General features: G+C 47.0%; 1 protein-coding gene across 1 annotated transcript; it reads right to left on the reverse strand.

Moving 5' to 3' along the window:
* Positions 1-331: 331 nt before the first annotated feature.
* On the reverse strand, positions 332-3,341 carry LOC123060541 (uncharacterized). Its single transcript, XM_044483300.1, has 3 exons — positions 2,828-3,341; positions 2,619-2,730; positions 332-1,128 (listed from the first exon to the last, which is right to left on the reverse strand). The coding sequence occupies exons 1-3, from the start codon at positions 3,025-3,027 to the stop codon at positions 703-705; spliced, it is 738 nt and encodes a 245-aa protein (XP_044339235.1). The 5' UTR covers positions 3,028-3,341; the 3' UTR covers positions 332-702.
* Between the last annotated feature and the right edge of the window lie 17,946 nt (positions 3,342-21,287).

Raw genomic sequence — 21,287 nt, forward strand, 5'->3', positions numbered from 1 at the left:
CAGCCTCCGAAATAAGGTCTAAAGATCGATGGAGGCGGCACGAATCCTATGTCGATCCACATTTAAGACGCGGCCGGGCAGAGAAGAGCGATGTGTGCAACGTCTTCACAAGGAGCATCGCAGTTGGGGCATGAAAGGCGAGTAGATGATTAGCAAGTGTACATGATGCACAGCAGCACATTCTGTTGAAGCAACTAAGCCACGACCATCGGTACGAGAGGGACTCGCTGTAGAGAGAGGTGATTTTTTCTTCAATTGCGTATGGTATTACATGTATATATGCATATATACATGTGGAGGGGGGGGGGGGGGGGGGGGGGGGCACTGATACTGATTACTGAATGATCACTAAATTGAATTACACAGATATATGACAACATACATACATACATATATATATATGTGCAAGTGCAACACACACTGGCATGCATGCAGAGCAAGCCACTAGCTATCTACCTGGCTGAGAGGTCAATGGATCCACTCCAGCGTAAGCGATGGCCAGAGCTACCCACAAGCAGCTGAATACAATTTACGTACGTACTCGAATATATTGGACGAAGAAAAGAAACCGGGCCGGTGCTAAACACAGCTAATTACGGCCGGGCAAAAGAAACCGCAGAAACGATGCATGCGTGGCTCGAGCTCGAGCTCGACAGTCCGTCAAAACGTCGCGTCCTCGCAAGCCAACGGGCGAATGAATGATTACACCTGCATGCAGGCGTGCTCCGAGCAGGTCATCATGGCGCTGGCGGACATGCTGGCCGCCGGGTCGACGACCTCGCCGACGCAGCCGCCGCCGACGGACTGCTGCGGCGCCGGGGCCGCCGTTGGCGGGACTTCGGGCACGGCCGCCGTGACGATGGTGCTGAGCTGCTGCTGGTGCTGGTTGGAGACCCTCTTGCAGCTGGGCGCGACGACCGCGGGCGGCGCGCAGGAGGCGGCGGCGTCGAGGTGCGTGACGAGCGGGATGACGGGGAGGTTGTCGCAGGTGCAGACCTCGATCATGAAGCCGTCGGGGTCGTGGAAGAAGATCTGGTCGACGTGGATGCCGCCCTCCTCCACCCGCCGCTGCACGTACCGGATGCCCAGCTCCTTGAGCCGCCGCTGCACCGCCTCCATGCTCTCGCACTGCAATGCATACGATACCAATCAACGCATGACACGTCAGCCCACGAACCACGCACTCCCAGCCACACAACGAATCATATCCATCCACATGCACACACACACATGACACGTATCCTTGTTGTTGGATCTATCTATCCTCTCGCGCGCAAACCATCACATCACATTATCACATGTAATCTAGCTAGGCGAAACACTATAAGCACAAGGCACTATACGCAAGGTGTTTGCTAGCGCTAGACAGTGGACACTGTATGCATAATATGCGCATGTGACCTGTCACAGTCCAGCTCACGCATGTGTCCACCGTGTCGCGCTCCATCACGGTAGCTCACGGGGGGCTCCGTATCCAGTCCGGCCGGGTGGAGAATCGCTCTCCAGTGTGCATGTGCATTGAGACAGAAAGGAAATTGTGCAACCACAGTGGCACACACGGAGTAGACGGGCACGACGAAAGTCTAGCCAGTAGAGCCACTGGCGCACGACGAGATCTAGCTGAAGTGCCGTGATCAACGTGGGTGCAACTGCAGAGAGCATATGGAGGCATCGCGATGGTGATACGGTGTACACTGTGCATGTATTCCCCAGGTCAGGACTCAGGACTTTATTTTATGCTAGTATGATTGTTATCGTGAGATCAAGGGTGGACATGCATGCGTGCATGGTGATGGCGCCGCATGATCGTGCATGTGGATGCATTCCTCATGGGCTGATTTTCAACTCGAGATCTCACTTGAATTAATATATACGTACTAGCTACGTACTCCACCATGTAGTAACTATGTTCTGGTGTTGTGTTTGTTAAGTGTAGTTGAGCTGGAAGCATCCTTGGATCGAGATCTGTTTGTTTGGACGCATCCAATATGAATGGAGCCGTGCGTTTCACAATTCACATCCACACCCTGGAACAGATGGTGAGAAGGTTCTGAGCGCTACCACTCTAGCTACTCCGATTGACATTGGCCAAGAATAACCAACTAGAGCAATGCTCATTAGCTACTCTATAGCGACTAGCTGTACATATATTTGACCATGGATCTCGGTTGTCGTTTCTCAGCTTGACGACGTACGTACGTACGAGGTGGATCAGATCGACGCCACTTGTGTTGTACCTGGCGAACAAATCCGGAAGGAGGAAGGAGAGAAGTCGATCTCTGTGGGATGGAAGGAGACGGGAGCGGCTTGGCTGTACTTAGTTTGGCCGATCGAGCGTGGTCACAAGATGACAACCAGAAGCAATTCCAGCCGTCTCTTCTCACATGGATCGATCTGCTTCTCGAAGAATTGGGTAGACTATTCTATTTCTAACTAGTGCAAGTTGCATGTGTCGTGTGAGGTACAGGCCAGGGTGTGGGCAGTGCAACTGTCTGTTTTTTCTTTCTTTCCTTTTGTGCTTCTGACGACACTTTCTACAGGAGCTACTGCTCTGAATAACAATGGGCAGAAGAATGAGCAGAAGTGCGGCAATGGTGGTGGTTGTATTGGTATAGTACCGTGGTGAAGGAGATGTGATTGTCCTTGGGGTTGATCTCCGTCTTCTGGGGCGGCAGGCTCTCCAGGTCCTCCGCCTGCAGCAGGTGCACGCCGATGCCGAAGTTGAACAGCCTGAAAAATCCGGCGGTCATTCCATGTGTCAGTGGCGGACCTAGAAATATGTTAGTGCCCCACACCGCCGGCCGATGGATGGATGGAACCCACGTACCATGCGCCGTCGAAGTCGAAGGAGCCCGGGCGGCGGATCTGGATGAAGCCGAGGACGTCGCGGTAGAAGCTGAGCGAGCTCTCCAGCGACCGGCACACCACGGAGATGTGGTTCAGCGACGCCAGCGGCAGCGCCCGGTGACCCCCCTGCGCCGCCGCCGCCGCCGCCTTGTTCACGCCGGCCGACGCCGTGTTCACCATCCTCACGTGCTCAAAAGCCTTTCCTTCTTGTTGGAGTGTTGTTCTTTTCCGAGAACCCCGCCAACCCAGCTGCCCTGTATATGTAGCTGCGGGCCGGCTGCCAAGCTCCGTCACACACTCACGCTACTCTCTAGGTAGCTGCAGATCAGTTTACTGACCAGTCGCCGAGATCGATGGAATGGACTCGGTGGAGACAATGGCCGACCGCCGCGTGTAGGTAGCTTGCTCCGGCGAAGACGTACGCGCCGGACTCCAGGGAGGAAGTGGACGCGCGTACGACTCGATGGAGGGAAGGAAGGTAGTGGCTGTGGCTACGGGTGAGAGCCTGTGAGCTGCAAGAGAGCTCGAGGGTGGTATATATAGAGAGAGATTAGAGAGAGCTCGCACATGCGATGCGCCGACAGCTACTCAGCTAGGTAGGTTGACGAAAAGTGCAAGACCCTCCCCCAGTGAGATCGATAAGCGGCCGGGCTATTCGTGCTAGAGAGTACATACACACAATAAAGGAGCGAGATCCATATACGCGCCGCGGGATAAAATCAAAATTTTAAATAGCGCGCTAAACGCGTGCTATAGCGCGCTATTTATAATGTTTATTCATTTGTTTGAACCAAAATCTTTTAGCGCAAGACCTTTTGTAAACGCTATAGCGTGCTATAGCGAAGCTATAGCGGGCTATTTAAAACCATGGATAAAATATCAGCTAGCTCCATGAGAGTGAGGCAAGAACAAATGATTTTTTTCGAAAAGGGCAAGAGCAGATGATGGTGTGCTATGATTTTGTTGTCTGTGCATAAGAGCATCATTGCGTCGTGCTCCCCGTTTTTAGCTAGTTGCGCGTTGTCCAATTATGTTCTCCTTTTTCCTTTTCATGATACCCCCACCACCTGGCTACCAAACACATATTCACAACAACAACAACAACAACAACAACAACAACAACAACAACAACAACAACAACAACAACAACAACAACAACCATCTGATCTCTACACTGAGATCCACCAAAACCGTTTGCGGAAATAGAGGTCCGAACACATACATTACATGGAAAATTGACACGACGACGACTGCAAGTTTCACTGACACTGACCTACTTGAGCTAGATCGCCTAGTTAATTTCAAGCCAATAAGTTCGTGCCGTTGTGATGATCACCTGCAACCGGAATTCATCGGACAAAGTAAACCGCCTCAACGACAATCATGTGGTGCCATGACTCACGAGTGATGTTGTATCATGTGGGGTAGTGCTCGTTTAGGGGCCTAGTGCCAAGCCAAGTGATCCCCAAAAGGAGTCATGGTGCCTATTGGTGATGACAAATACCCTGCTTGAGAAATTCTAGTTTTTCTCTTGGAGAAATGACATATTTTGATTCTCATGAAACCCCTTTTTTTGGAAGGTAGTCATGAGACCCTTCGAGATTGCATATTGTGTATAGAAATAGGTTTTATTGCAAAAAATATACCTAGAGTGATACTAGAACACTTTGAATTGATAGGAGAGAATGCAAGGAAAAGACTCTAGTCGTGAGCGAGCTGGAGTCTGGTTTCCGCATTCCCTCATCTCGGACATACTAGGAGGCGAGGGGAACCACGTAAGAACACTCGGAGAGCAATTTCAGTTGTCTTCTCTATTTGTGTTTCATGTGTCCTAAAGGTATAGACGCGATGGTAGAAGCAATGTCAAGTGGAATAAAAGTCCACCACTCTAACCCCGTCTTAGTCACGACTGGCACCGAAGAGTATGTGGTGTGTCTGGACCATAAATCAATGGCTACCGATTTGGTGGTGTCATCCGATGCTTCGGCCTAATTAACTTGGCAGTTGTGGGTTTGTTTTATGCACTGATGTTTTAGTTTCATTCCTTTGTATGGTCTTTTTATTCGACCTTATTGTGATGATGCAGTAGTGAGGCCGCTTACATTGCAAGAAGTGTGTCTGTGGCCACGACGTGTCTAGCAACCTAAGTTTCTTATCTATTGGAGATGGATGAGTCATGCGGCAATGTAAAACCTTTATGCTTATGTTGGATTTGGTTTTCACAGTTTTATGGTTGGAAATGTGAAGGAAAAATCGAGATGCAAAAGGTGAAGCTAGGACGACTACCCCGAAGTACCTTGATGTAACATTTTGTTTCAGCGAATGTCTTTACTGATTGTGCCTGTTTCACTGTGTAAAATCTGTTGCTCATTGTTTGAATAATCTATAAAATCTGGTCCTTTTTACTCATAAAAATATAATTTTACTGTTTCGGCACATATTTCCTGAAGATATTGCTGCCTGAATAACCGATAGAGCACCCTGCTGCTGGTACTTTCAAACCATTACATTAATTAATACTTCCTACGTCCGAAAATACTTGTAAAAAAATACATGTATTTTAACTTTAGATACATTCATTTTTTATCTATTTTTAATAAATATTTTCGGACGGAAGGAGTATCCTTTTGTATGCTCCCACGTGCCACAGGGGGTAAGGAAGAGTGTGCATAAATATAAGCGCAATCACATATATGTTCTGCATATACTTCCATTGCAGAAAAGAACAGCCATATGTTTCCACTGCATAAATAAAGAACATTTATATATGCGTGTCAGTGTGTGTTTTTGAAGCGCATGCTGGGACTGGGACTCTGGGAGGGATAGCATGCAGCATCGCTATCAGGTCACCCATCCGTGTCCCCCACGCGAACGTACTGCGCGTATGCAAAGGGGTTTGGCCGGACACGCGGTGCTGACCGGCCGGGCTGGGCCGTCGACAGCGCACGTTTTCCTCGAGGGGCGTTACCCGTGTACGTACGCTGAAGCATGTGGAGGCCTTATCGAGTGTGTCTGGCCGCCCTGTCAGCTCGCTCCATGGCTGCCAACCCGTAGAGCTCCAGCAATGGCTAGTTGCCTACTTGCACTTGAGACTTGGGATTCAATCAATCACTGTACAGCTGTTTCAGGTCTCTGGACTGAAAGTTTAGGCCCAACATTCCAAAAAGTGGCTTTTTGTGAGGAAGCAACGATGAGAAGCATGTGGATTTATCATTTCTAGCTTATCAAGTATTTGGTTATTTCCTAACGAACAAATGTCGGTCCCCTTTTCCCCGCCCACCCTCCCATCCCCATTTCTTTTATCGAATGGACCATAAGAGCATCAACAACCGGGCACCTCAAACCGCCCTCATACGCCCAGGCGGACGGCTCGGTCATTGACAGGTCAAAAAAGTCCGACCCAGATGGGCGCCTCAAACTGGCCTCAAACGCCGGACTGACCGACACCCTTCATATCCATCCTAAATATGAGACGGATACGGGGAGGCTCGGGCTCATCCACCACGTTGGACCCGGCCCACCCGACCCCACATATATTTGTTCACATCCGCTCCCCAGACCGAACCCTAGGCACTCCACTCCAGTCCGCCACTCAAGCTTACGTCCGACTATCTCCGACATGGCGGGTAGCGGATCCGAGTCCTACACCTCCAGATCTGTTGACTCCGAGCTCATCCGCGCGGCCCCGAGGAGGAGATGACTGTGGGCTCCGTCGCTCTCAGGATGAGGCTGCCCCACGACAACGCTCGGACTCCTTCGATCGGAAATTCATTGTATCTGCCCAAATGACGCATGGATCTGCTGTGATGTGTGCCGCCGCTGCCTCACCAGAGGCGGTGTGGTCCGTTTGGCGTCCGAACGCGGTGGCGGACGCGCAACCCCTTTGTTGGCGCGTTGAGCCGGAGGTGAATGCATGGGCGTCGTCCGAAGCAAATATGGCACGGCGTGCCCGTCGTGCGAGGCAGCATGCGCGGGAGATAGCAATAGCCCTTGCGGCTGTGGACGTTGGCGAGGGGAGTCGCATTCTTCGGCGCCCCGTATGGTGCACGAGTCTGAGCACCGTAACCGCGTCGTGGTGGACGTCACAGGCTCCTCCCAGGACGGATCCATCATCGATCTCACATCCACTGGCACTGTCAAGGTTTCAGGCTCCGACGAGAAAGAGTAGGGCATGAGAGAAGGCGGCGCCTTGAGTCCGGTGAGCCGATGTGTGTTCCATGTTCTACTCTACCTCACCGGTGACCGGACCAACACTTCGAGGGGGCAGCCGGCGGCGGGACATGGGCACGGCAGAGTCGAAACGTGCTTCTCTTAGATTAGGTTTATGTTGCATGTAATAGTATGAATTTGAGGTTTCTAAATTGAGGTATCGAGTTGGGGAAGAGATTGTTGAGGGGCTGATTAGTCACTATCCGTGGACGCGCTCGGGTGCATCCGTGAGTGTTTGAGGGATCGGATTTGTTGTGTCCGGCTGTAGATGCTCTAACTACAAAAAACACAACAGTCACATAAGGTGAGTTGTCCGGTATTTTTATGAAAAACTTGACCAAGAAAGAAGATTGCATTCAGGTCCCTCATGGTTTCTTCATTGTAGCCATAGTGTTGACAATTATCTTCTCTTGAGTACGCCGAAGATCGAGGCTCTCACGATGATTAAGTGGTAAGATCTTTTTTTAGGCAGAGACAGTAGAACAATAGTTTTACGGTAAATTTTCATTAATATAACCCAAAGTAGCTATGTACAAAGAAAAATAAAATACAAGGGGAAGGATGAATCCCTCTATCCAACGCCTGTTCTAGGAAACATAATAAAGATTAAAAATCAGGTTAATCTTGACTCAATCCATCCTTGAAGAACTTGATGTAGTTGCTGCTTAGTTCTGAATTTGAGCAGCTCTAGATCTTTCGTGGGTTGCAATTTCCAGAAGGTGATGCTGGGGCTTATATGTTTGAATATTTTGTTGTTTCTCTGCATCCAAATATGCTAGCAACTCATAATTACTATGCTCATAGCCAAGCCAGTAGTTCGATCAAGTCCAAGTTGTTTTCCTGGATAACAGAAATATCTCTTTTTTTGTTGGGAGTGATCATATCCCAGCATTGGAGAGCAAACTTACAGTCCCAGAAAAGATGTGTGTGTGTGTGGGGGGGGGGGGGGGGGGGCACATGCTCATCACAAAGTTCACATAGGTATAGGAGGGCATATATAAGGACTTTCTGTGGAGAAGGCTTCTGATATTCAATCTGTCAAGTGCAACAAAACATCAGAAGATTTTGTATCTCTGGACAACTGAAGATTTCCAAATCTTGTTAAAAATGGGAGAAACCATTTCCACCTGCATTAGGATGTTGTACATCTTGGCAGTAGAAAAATTAGCAGAGTTCCAAGGATACTGGCATGTATCATCACTGTTGGGGAATCTGGTCTGGTTCAATGTTCATTGCACCTCTTGAAATTGATCAAAGGCCTGAATAGACAGTGTCATGTACAAGATTCCTTCAAAGCTTTCAGTCTCAACCACTTGTCGAACAGAGATGGATTTATCAATGGTAAAAGAGAATAATACTCGGGATATTGGATATTAAGGGGTGTGTTGTTCCATTTGTCATGCTAGAAAAGTACAGATCTTCCTTGTCCCACACTGCAAGATGCCATGGATTTGAAACTCAGGTAGTAACTTCAAGATTGCCTTCCACCAAAATGAACCCATTGGTCTGTCGGCGGGTGCACTGTTGGGATAGTAAGTGTTCCAAATTAAGTGAACCCATGGCAGATCATGTCTGTTGAGAAACTTTGTAAATGTTTCATGAGAAGTGCTTTGTTGTGTAAATGTTTCACGAGAAAGTGGCAAGATCTTAAAATGGGACGTCGAAAATCTGGATGAACAATTCTTGAAACCTCGAGCCTCGGCGTATGCCTCTGCTAGGCCCTTCCCGCATTCAAGAATGGTGCATATTTCTTTTCTAAAGTTTGACAGTCCCTTTAGTAATGAATGTTCTGGTGGTAAACCGTACTACCTTTTTTAGGGTGGTAAACCGTACTGTTGGTTTGATGATGATCAATACTAGACCATTTTCGAAAAGAACGAATTTACATGGATATTGCACCGTGGGCCTCCGTGCAGAACAACTACGGACAGCAGGGCAGCAGTACAGGCCTGCTCCTCGGAGGGACGGCAGCAGCAAGCCAGCAGCGTGGCACGGGCAGAGCGCACTGTCGAGCCCTCGTACGCCCCGTGACCTGCGACAGAGCTCCCCGGCTAAACGAGGAGCAGGGAGAGCATGCATGCATGGCCCTCCTTCTGCTGACGACGTGCGTGCCCCGTTTCCATCTCGAGAGAGATCGAGCCGATTCCCGCGGCGGGCGCGCGCGGACAAGATCCGGCCGGCACACCGCCCGGCGGCCGTACGCCGAGGTGATCGGTGCAGGGAGGAGGCTCCTGCTCCGTGTCCGTCCGTTCGCCAGAGATTCTCTCCTCTCGCTTGCTTGCTTGCTTGCTTGTGTTTTGGTCAGTTGAAGTTGTCGTGCAGAGCAAAACGCATGTGAGGAGTGAGAAGGGATCAGAGTACAGGGTACGTACGGAGTACTACGGGATGAGTGGCGCACGTACCCCGCGATAGGCCGATGGCGTCTAGAATAATTGAGCGCAGCGCGGCCTGTGGTTTTCCATTGAGACCTCTTTTCACTTCTTTGATATTTCATGGAAATTGAGACGGAGCACGTATCACTGCAGGTCACTCGGTTGTCGGAGCATCTTTTCTACTAGCTGCATGACGGAATGGGCAGAAACATACTGTGATTGGACAAGACCGGGGGTGTCACCAAATCACTCAAACGTCGCTCGATGCGGCTAAATTTCGTGCTTTTACCCTTTTGACAAACAAAATCAAGATCTGACCCCGGTTTGAAATATTTTCAGGATTTGACCTTTTCACTATCGCCAGTGTCTCTGACGGTAAGGTTAGACAGCCTACCGCCAACGTCCCTGACGGTAGGGTGTGACGGAGGGGACGGCGGCCGTCACCGCGTGCTGATGTGGATAAGTAACTTACCACCAGGGGCCCTGGCGGTAGGCTGTCTAACCTTACCGCCAGTGCCTCTGGCGGTAAGGTGTGGCAGGGTTTTGCCGTGCATACATTTTGTAACGAAAGATGCAAGGGCCCTGGCGGTAGGTTCACCCTACGGCCAGCCCCCATGGCGATAGGTTGTCTGACCCTACCGCCAGGACCCCTGACGGTAGGGTCTTGTGTTTTGCCGTATATAGCTTCTGTAACGAAATATAAAAGGACCCTGGCGGTAGGTTCACCCTACCGCCATGGGGGCTGGCGGTAGGTTGTCTAACCCTACCGCCAGGGTGCCTGGCGGTAGGGTCCTCTGTTTTGTTTTTTCAAGTTCATTTGGTTGCTTGTTCTCAAATTCAGTATGACAGCAATATCACAGTAAGTTTCACAAATATGACAGCAATATCATAGATTTTAAACAATTAAACTTGGGCATCACATAGATCCATATTAAGATAACTTGAAGTGCATAGAACATTTCAAACACATAGATTCACAAATAGCAAACACATAGTTCCACGTAGTTTCACAACCACTAGACAAGTTCAACCAAATGAAATTCAACCAAACTAAAAGAGCCAAGTATCGAAGAGCATAATCAGTTGCTCCTTTCCCTTTTGGAGGTACGGTCCTCGTTACTCTTTGAACGAGTCTCTTCGGTCTTATTCTTGGGCCGGCGAGGAACCGGTCTCTGGAAAGGGTCTGGACTCAGCAAATCCTTTTTCTTCGAATTCCTCTTTGGCAGCTGAGATGCTTGAGATGTTTGAATTGGTGGAGGTCCATAATCTTCATCGTACTCCTCCTCCCCGTTGCTCTCCTCCTCCTCCCCTTCTTCATGTGTGGCCTCCTCCTCCTCCTCCCCTTCTTCATGTGTGGCTGTTGGGGAACGTAGTAATTTCAAAAAAAAATCCTACGCACACGCAAGATCATGGTGATGCATAGCAACGAGAGGGGAGAGTGTTGTCCACGTATCCTCGTAGACCGAAAGCGGAAGCGTTTGCACAACGCGGTTGATGTAGTTGTACGTCTTCACGATCCGACCGATCAAGTACCGAACGTACGGCATCTCCGAGTTCAGCACACGTTCAGCCCGATGACGTCCCTCGAACTCCGATCCAGCCGAGTGTTGAGGGAGAGTTTCGTCAGCACGGCGACGTGGTGACGACTTTGATGTTCTACCGACGTAGGGCTTCACCTAAGCACCGCTACAGTATTATCGAGGTGGACTATGGTGGAGGGGGGCACCGCACACGGCTAAAAGATCAACTTGATCAACTGTTGTGTCTATGGGGTGCCCCCTGCCCCCGTATATAAAGGAGCAAGGCGGGGTGCGACCGGCCAGGGAGACGGCGCGCTAGGAGGAGTCTTACTCCCACCGGGAGTAGGACTCCCCCCTTTCCTAGTTGGAATAGGATTCGGGAGAAGGAAAGAGAGAGGGGAAGAAGGAAAGAGGGGGCTGGCCCCCTTGCCCTAAACCAATTCGGTTTGGGCCTTGGGGGGGGGGGCGCCCCACACTCCCCTTGCTTCCCTCTATTTCCACTAAGGCCCATATAGGCCCATTAAGCCCCCGGAGGGTTCCGGTAACCTCCCGGTACTCCGGTAAAATCACGATTTCACCCGGAACACTTCCGACATCCAAACATAGGCTTCCAATATATCAATCTTCATGTCTCGACCATTTCGAGACTCCTCGTCATGTCCTTGATCACATCCGGGACTCCGAACAATCTTCGGTACATCAAAACATATAACTGTCATCGTAACGTTAAGCGTGCGGACCCTACGGGTTCGAGAACTATGTAGACATGACCGAGACACGTCTCCGGTCAATAACCAATAGCGGAAACTGGATGCTCATATTGGCTCCCACATATTCTACGATTATCTTTATCGGTCAAACCGCATAACCACATACATTGTTCCCTTTATCATCGGTATGTTACTTGCCCGAGATTCGATCATCGATATCTCAATACCTAGTTCAATCTCGTTACCGGCAAGTCTCTTTACTCGTTCCGTAATACATCATCCCACAACTAACTCATTAGTTGCAATGCTTGCAAGGCTTACAGTGATGTGCATTACCGAGTGGGCCCAGAGATACCTCTCCGACAATTGGAGTGACAAATCCTAATCTCGAAATACGCCAACCCAACAAGTACCTTCGGAGACACCTGTAGAGCATCTTTATAATCACCCAGTTACATTGTGACGTTTGGTGGCACACAAAGTGTTCCTCCGGTAAACGGGAGTTGTATAATCTCATAGTCACAGGAACATGTATAAGTCATGAAGAAAGCAATAGCAACAAACTAAACGATCAAGTGCTAAGCTAACAGAATGGGTCAAGTTAATCACATCATTCTCCTAATGATGTGATCCCGTTAATCAAATGACAACTCATGTCTATGGTTAGGAAACATAACCATCTTTGATCAACGAGCTAGTCAAGTAGAGGCATACTAGTGACACTCTGTTTGTCTATGTATTCACACATGTATTATGTTTCCGGTTAATACAATTCTAGCATGAATAATAAACATTTATCATGATATAAGGAAATAAATAATAACTTTATTATTGCCTCTAGGGCATATTTCCTTAAGTCTCCCACTTGCACTAGAGTCAATAATCTAGTTCACATCGCCATGTGATTTAATACCAATAGTTCACATCACCATGTGATTAACACCCATAGTTCACATCGACATGTGACCAACACCCAAAGGGTTTACTAGAGTCAATAATCTAGTTCACATCGCTATGTGATTAACACCCAAAGAGTACTAAGGTGTGATCATGTTTTGCTTGTGAGAGAAGTTTAGTCAACGGGTCTGCCACATTCAGATCCGTAAGTATTTTGCAAATTTCTATGTCAACAATGCTCTGCATGGAGCTACTCTAGCTAATTGCTCCCACTTTCAATATGTATCCAGATTGAGATTTAGAGTCATCTGGATCAGTGTCAAAATTTGCATCGACGTAACCCTTTACGACGAACCTTTTTGTCACCTCCATAATCGAGAAACATATCCTTATTCCACTAAGGATAATTTTGACTGTTGTCCAGTGATCTACTCCTAGATCACTATTGTACTCCCTTGTCAAAATCAGTGTAGGGTATACAATAGATCTGGTACACAGCATGGCATATTTTATAGAACCTATGGCCAAGGCATAGGGAATGACTTTCATTCTCTTTCTATCTTCTGCCGTGGTCGGGCTTTGAGTCTTACTCAGTTTCACACCTTGTAACACAGGCAAGAACTCTTTCTTTGACTGTTCCATTTTGAACTACTTCAAAATCTTGTCAAGGTATGTACTCATTGAAAAACTTATCAAGCGTCTTGATCTATCTCTATAGATCTTGATGCTCAATATGTAAGCAGCTTCACCGAGGTCTTTCTTTGAAAAACTCCTTTCAAACACTCCTTTATGCTTTGCAGAATAATTCTACATTATCTCCGATCAACAATATGTCATTCACATATACTTATCAGAAATGTTGTAGTGCTCCCACTCACTTTCTTGTAAATACAGGCTTCACCGCAAGTCTGTATAAAACTATATGCTTTGATCAACTTATCAAAGCGTATATTCCAACTCCGAGATGCTTGCACCAGTCCATAGATGGATCGCTGGAGCTTGCATATTTTGTTAGCACCTTTAGGATTGACAAAACTTTCTTGTTGCATCATATACAACTCTTCTTTAATAAATCCATTAAGGAATGTAGTTTTGTTTATCCATTTGCCAGATTTCATAAAATGTGGCAATTGCTAACATGATTCGGACAGACTTAAGCATAGATACGAGTGAGAAACTCTCATCGTAGTCAACACCTTGAACTTGTCGAAAACCTTTTGCGACAATTCTAGCTTTGTAGATAGTAACACTACTATCAGCGTCCGTCTTCCTCTTGAAGATCCATTTAATCTCAATGGCTCGCCGATCTTTGGGCAAGTCAATCAAAGTCCATACTTTGTTCTTATACATGGATCTCATCTCAGATTTCATGGCCTCAAGCCATTTCGCGGAATCTGGGCTCATCATCGCTTCCTCATAGTTCGTAGGTTCGTCATGGTCAAGTAACATGACCTCCAGAACAGGATTACCGTACCACTCTGGTGCGGATCTCACTCTGGTTTACCTACGAGGTTCGGTAGTAACTTGATCTGAAGTTACATGATCATCATCATTAGCTTCCTCACTAATTGGTGTAGTAGTCACAGGAACAGATTTCTGTGATGAACTACTTTCCAATAAGGGAGCAGGTACAGTTACCTCATCAAGTTCTACTTTCCTCCCACTCACTTCTTTCGAGAGAAACTCCTTCTCTAGAAAGGATCCATTCTCAGCAATGAATATCTTGCCTTCGGATCTGTGATAGAAGGTGTACCCAACATTTTCTTTTGGGTATCCTATGAAGACGCACTTCTCCGATTTGGGTTTGAGCTTATCAGGTTGAAACTTTTTCACATAAGCATTGCAACCTCAAACTTTAAGAAACGACAGCTTAGGTTTCTTGCCAAACCATAGTTCATACGGTGTCGTCTCAACGGATTTAGATGGTGCCCTATTTAATGTGAATGTAGCTGTCTCTAATGCATAACCCCAAAACGATAGTGGTAAATCGGTAAGAGACATCATAGATCGCACCATATCTAATAAAGTACGGTTACGACGTTCGGACACACCATTACACTGTGGTGTTCCAGGTGGCGTGAGTAGTGAAACTATTTCACATTGTTTTAACTGAAGGCCAAACTCGTAACTCAAATATTTTACTTCTGCGATCATATCGTAGAAACTTTTATTTTTGTTACGATGATTCTCCACTTCACTCTGAAATTCTTTGAACTTTTCAAATGTTTCAGACTTGTGTTTCATCAAGTAGATATACTCATATCTGCTCAAATCATCTGTGAAGATCAGAAAATAATGATACCTGCCGCGAGCCTCAATATTCATCGGACCACATACATCAGTATGTATGATTTCCAACAAATCTGTTGCTCGCTCCATTGTTCCGGAGAACGGAGTCTTAGTCATCTTGCCCATGAGGCATGGTTCGCAAGCATCAACTGATTCATAATCAAGTGATTCCAAAAGCCCATCAGCATGGATTTTCTTCATGCGCTTTACACCAATATGACCTAAACGGCAGTGCCACAAATAAGTTGCACTATCATTATTAACTTTGCATCTTTTGGCTTCAATATTATGAAAATGTGTATCACCACGATCGAGATCCAACAAACCATTTTCATTGGGTGTATGACCATAGAAGGTTTTATTCATGTAAACAGAACAACAATTATTCTCTAACTTACATGAATAACCGTATTGCAATAAACATGATCCAATCATATTCATGCTCAACGCAAACACTAAATAACATTTATTTTAGGTTTAACACTAATCCCGAAAGTATAGGGAGTGTGCGATGATGATCATATCAATCTTGGAACCATTTCCAATACACATCGTCACTTCACCCTTAACTAGTCTCTGTTCATTCTGCAACTCCCGTTTCGAGTTACTATTCTTAGCAACTGAACTAGTATCAAATACTGAGGGGTTGCTATAAACACTAGTAAAGTACACATCAATAACATGTATATCAAATATACCTATGTTCACTTTGCCATCCTTCTTATCCGCCAATTACTTGGGGTAGTTCCGCTTCCAGTGACCAGTCCCTTTGCAGTAGAAGCACTCAGTTTCAGGCTTAGGTCCAGACTTGGGTTTTTTCACTTGAGCAGCAACTTGCTTGCCGTTCTTCTTGAAGTTCCCCTTTCTTCCCTTTGTCCCTTTACTTGAAACTAGTGGTTTTGTTTACCATCAACACTTGATGCTTTTCTTGATTTCTACCTTCGTCGATTTCAGCATCACGAAGAGCTTGGGAATCGTTTCCGTTATCCCTTGCATATTATAGTTCATCAGGAAGTTCTACTAACTTGGTGATGGTGACTAGAGAATTCTGTCAATCACTATTTTATCTGGAAGATTAACTCCCACTTGATTCAAGCGATTGTAGTACCCAGACAATCTGAGCACATGCTCACTGCTTGAGCTATTCTCCCATCTTTTAGCTATAGAACTTGTTGGAGACTTCATATCTCTCAACTCGGGTATTTACTTGAAATATTAACTTCAACTCCTGGAACATCTCATATGGCCCATGACATTCAAAATGTCTTTGAAGTCCCGATTCTAAGCCATTTAAGCATGGTGCACTAGACTATCAAGTAGTCATCATATTGAGCTAGCCAAACGTTCATAACATCTGCATCTGCTCCTGCAATAGGTTTGTCACCTAGCGGTGCATCAAGGACATAATTCTTCTATGCAGCAATGAGGATAAACCTCAGATCACGGATCCAATCCGCATCATTGCTACTAACATCTTTCAACTTAATTTTCTCTAGGAACATATCAAAAATAAAACAAGGGAGCTAAACGCGAGCTATTGATCTACAACATAGATATGCTAATACTACCAGGAGTAAGTTCACGATAAATTTAAGTTCAATTAATCATATTACTTAAGAACTCCCACTTAGAAAGATATCCCTCTAATCTTCTAAGTGATCACGTGATCCAAATCAACTAAACCATAACCGATCATCACGTGAAATGGAGTAGTTTTCAATGGTGAACATCACTATGTTGATCATATCTACTATATTATTCACGCTCGACCTTTCGGTCTCAGTGTTCCGAGGCCATATATGCATATGCTAGGCTCGTCAAGTTTAACCTGAGTATTCTGCGTGTGCAAAACTGGCTTGCACCCGTTGTAGATGGACGTAGAGCTTATCACACCCGATCATCACGTGGTGTCTGGGCATGACAAACTTTGGCAACAGAGCATACTCAGGGAGAACACTTTTTATCTTGAAATTTAGTGAGAGATCATCTTATAATGCTACCGTCAATCAAAGCAAGATATGATGCATAAAAGATAAAATCACATGCAATCAATATAAGTGATATGATATGGCCATCATCATCTTGTGCTTGTGATCTCCATCTCTGAAGCACCGTCATGATCACCATCGTCACCGGCGCGACACCTTGATCTCCATCATAGCATCGTTGTCGTCTCCCCAATCTTATGCTTCTACGACTATCGCTGCCGCTTAGTGATAAAGTAAAGCATTACAGGGCGATTGCATTGCATACAATAAAGCGACAACCATATGGCTCCTACCAGTTGCCGATAACTTGGTTAAAAAACATGATCATCTCATACAATAAAATTTAGCATCATGTCTTGACCATATCACATCACAACATGCCCTGCAAAAACAAGTTAGACGTCCTCTACTTTGTTGTTGCAAGTTTTACATGGCTGCTACGGGCTTAGCAAGAACCGTTCTTACCTACGCATCAAAACCACAACGATAGTTTGTCAAGTTGGTGTTGTTTTAACCTTCGCAAGGACCGGGCGTAGCCACACTCGGTTCAACTAAAATTGGAGAAACTGACACCCGCCAGCCACCTGTGTGCAAAGCACGTCGGTAGAACCAGTCTTGCGTAAGCATACGCGTAATGTTGGTCCGGGCCGCTTCATCCAACAATACCACCGAACCAAAGTATGACATGTTGGTAAGCAGTATGACTTATATCGCCCACAACTCACTTGTGTTCTACTCATGCATATGACATCTACGCATAAAACCAGGCTCGGATGCCACTGTTGGGGAACGTAGTAATTTCAAAAAAAATTCCTACGCACACGCAAGATCATGGTGATGCATAGCAACGAGAGGGGAGAGTGTTGTCCACGTACCCTCGTAGACCGAAAACGGAAGCGTTTGCACAACGCGGTTGATGTAGTCGTACGTCTTCATGATCCGACCGATCAAGTACCGAACGTACGGCACCTCCGAGTTCAGCACACGTTCAGCCCGATGACGTCCCTCGAACTCCGATCCAGCCGAGTGTTGAGGGAGAGTTTCGTCAGCACGACGGCATGGTGACGATTTTCATGTTCTACCGACGCAGGGCTTCACCTAAGCACCGCTATAGTATTATCGAGGTGGACTATGGTGGAGGGGGGCACCGCACATGGCTAAAAGATCAACTTGATCAATTGGTGTGTCTATGGGGTGCCCCCTGCCCCCGTATATAAAGGAGCAAGGGGGGTGCGGCCGGACAGGGAGAGGGCGCGCCAGGAGTCCTACTCCCACCGGGAGTAGGACTCCCCCCTTTCCTAGTTGGAATAGGATTCAGGAGAAGGAAAGAGAGAGGGGAAGAAGGAAAGAGGGGGCCGGCCCTCCTTGCCCTAAACCAATTCGGTTTGGGCCTTGGGGGGCGCGCCCCACACTCCCCTTGGTTCCCTCTATTTCCACTAAGGCCCATATAGGCCCATTAAGCCCCGGGGGGTTCCGGCAACCTCCCGGTACTTCGGTAAAATCACGATTTCACCCGGAACACTTCCGACATCCAAACATAGGCTTCCAATATATCAATCTTCATGTCTCGACCATTTCGAGACTCCTCTTCATGTCCTTGATCACATCTGGGACTCCGAACAATCTTCGGTACATCAAAACATATAACTGTCATCGTAACATTAAGCGTGCAGACCCTACGGGTTCGAGAACTATGTAGACATGACCGAGACACGTCTCCGGTCAATAACGAACAGCGGAACCTGGATGCTCATATTGGCTCCCACATATTCTACGAAGATCTTTATCGGTCAAACCGCATAACAACATACGTTGTTCCCTTTGTCATCGGTATGTTACTTGCCCGAGATTCGATCGTCGGTATCTCAATACCTAGTTCAATCTCGTTACCGGCAAGTCTCTTTACTCGTTCCGTAATACATCGTCCCGCAACTAACTCATTAGTTGCAATGCTTATAGTGATGTGCATTACCGAGTGGGCCCAGAGATACCTCTCCGACAATCGGGGTGACAAATCCTAATCTCGAAATACACCAACCCAATAAGTACCTTCGGAGACACCTGTAGAGCACCTTTATAATCACCTAGTTACGTTGTGACGTTTGGTGGCACACAAAGTGTTCCTCCGGTAAACGGGAGTTGCATAATCTCATAGTCATAGGAACATGTATAAGTCATGAAGAAAGCAAACTAAACGATCAAGTGCTAAGCTAACAGAATGGGTCAAGTTAAGCACATCATTCTCCTAATGATGTGATCCCGTTAATCAAATGACAACTCATGTCTATGGTTAGGAAACATAACCATCTTTGATCAACGAGCTAGTCAAGTAGAGGCATACTAGTGACACTCTATTTGTCTATGTATTCACACATGTATTATGTTTCCGGTTAATACAATTCTAGCATGAATAATAAACATTTATCATGATATAAGGAAATAAATAATAACTTTATTATTGCCTCTAGGGCATATTTCCTTCAGTGGCCTCCTGCTCCTCCTCCCCAACCAACCTAGACGACGAGGGAGCATGGCTCGATGAGCCGATGAGACCCGGTGTGGCTACATGCTGATAAGCTTCAACTGACCCAGCTCCAACACACCCAAGCAGCCCTACCAGCTTGCGACAACGCTTCACGAACTTCTGCACTCACAATGAAACAAGGGCATAATAAGTATGAGATCGACTGATTGCAAGTGAACAAGATGCATCTGTTCCGACGAGGCTGAAATTGTACCTTCATCATCCCCCTCACTTTGTTCTCAGATTCTATGCTCCCGGGGAGATCACCTAGTGCATCCGAGGCTTCAAAGATGCATATGTTCAGCTCACCAGACTGCAACGGCATAAGTTAGTCACGATGATGAATAAACTAATTTAAATACAACCGTCGGTTCAAACTTACCACTCTATTGATGAGGGGTGCAAACTCACTAAATCCACTGTCCATGTCTCTGATGCCGGTCTGGTAGGCCTCTTCCTCGGGGTCATCCCTCTCTAGCTCCACGATGTCTTCCACCATCCACCAAGGCCTGAGACGAAGACGGTGCTTCTGGCCATCATCGTACCACCTCATGTTTCAGCTCAGGTAAGCATCCCAGTCAGTCACTTTCCTCTCCACGTCTTTACGGTACCTCCGTCGGTTCCACTCCGTCACATGAGTTTTATGCTCCTCTCCCTAGTCTGTGATCGACTGATTCTTCTACTGGCTCATCCTGCAAGGCATAAGCAACAAGAATCATCATAAGCGCAATGAGATCATCATAAGAAACAAGAAACATGATAAGCGTAATGAAATCATGGGCACGGAGAACAAAGCGCTCACAGGTGGAGCGCGTTGCCGCCGGTATCGGTGGGCTGGCCCGGTGGGGTATACTGATAAATCTCAAACTGTGTGGCCACGCGGTGTGGCAAGTGCCACTCGACGGCGTACACACAGATCATGGGCATGATGCACCGCCAGAGACCACGATCCGCATCGCACATCATGTTCAGATCAAAGCCCCACTGTCGGTCATGATACGGCCATCAGTTTACCTATTACATATACATTGGTAAGTTCCCACTCTCGGTCAAAAGTGGAACCAAAGAGAAAGGTGTTGAGCGAGTTAATATACCTGCGTATGGGTCAAAGCGTTCAACTCGTTGGTGTAGGTCTTGTACGAAGTCTTGTTTAGGCCCGTGTAGAGTTTGACAATGTCCCACTCGTAAGCTACGGTGGGGTGTCGAGTCTCGTCGCCGTCTTCGCTATAGGCACCCCACAGGCGTCTTGGCAACTTCTCCGGACGCCCCACCGGCAGCCGCTCCCACATCCAAATGGAGAAGGCCCAGACAAAGCCACTGATAGGTCCATTTTGCATCATGCTTTTATATCGATATTTATTGCATTATGGGTTGTTATTACACATTATGTCACAATACTTATGCCTATTCTCTCTTATTTTACAAGGTTTACATAAAGAGGGAGAATGCCGGCAACTGGGATTCTGGGCTGGAAAAGGAGCAAATATTAGAGACCTATTCTGCACAGCTCCAAAAGTCCTGAAACTTCACGGAAGTCATTTTCAAAATATATAAAAAATACTGAGCGCAAGAAGTTCCAGAGGGGGGCACACCCTACCCACGAGGGTGGGGCGGGCCCCCTGCCTCGTGGGCCCCCTGGTGGCCCTCCGATGCCCATCTTCTGATATATGGAGTCTTTCGATGAGAAAAAATCATAAGCAAGCTTTCGGGACGAGACTCCGCCGCCACGAGGCGGAACCTTGGCGGAACCAATCTAGGGCTCTGGCGAAGCTGTTTTGCCGGGGACACTTCCCTCTGGGAGGGGGAAATCATCGCCATCGTCATCACCAACGATCCTTTCATCGGTAGGGGGTCAATCTCCATCAACATCTTCACCAGCACCATCTCCTCTCAAACCCTAGTTCATCTCTTGTATCCAATTCTTGTCTCCA

This window comes from Triticum aestivum, chromosome 3A (genome assembly GCF_018294505.1).
Source record: "Triticum aestivum cultivar Chinese Spring chromosome 3A, IWGSC CS RefSeq v2.1, whole genome shotgun sequence".
NCBI lineage: Eukaryota > Viridiplantae > Streptophyta > Magnoliopsida > Poales > Poaceae > Triticum > Triticum aestivum.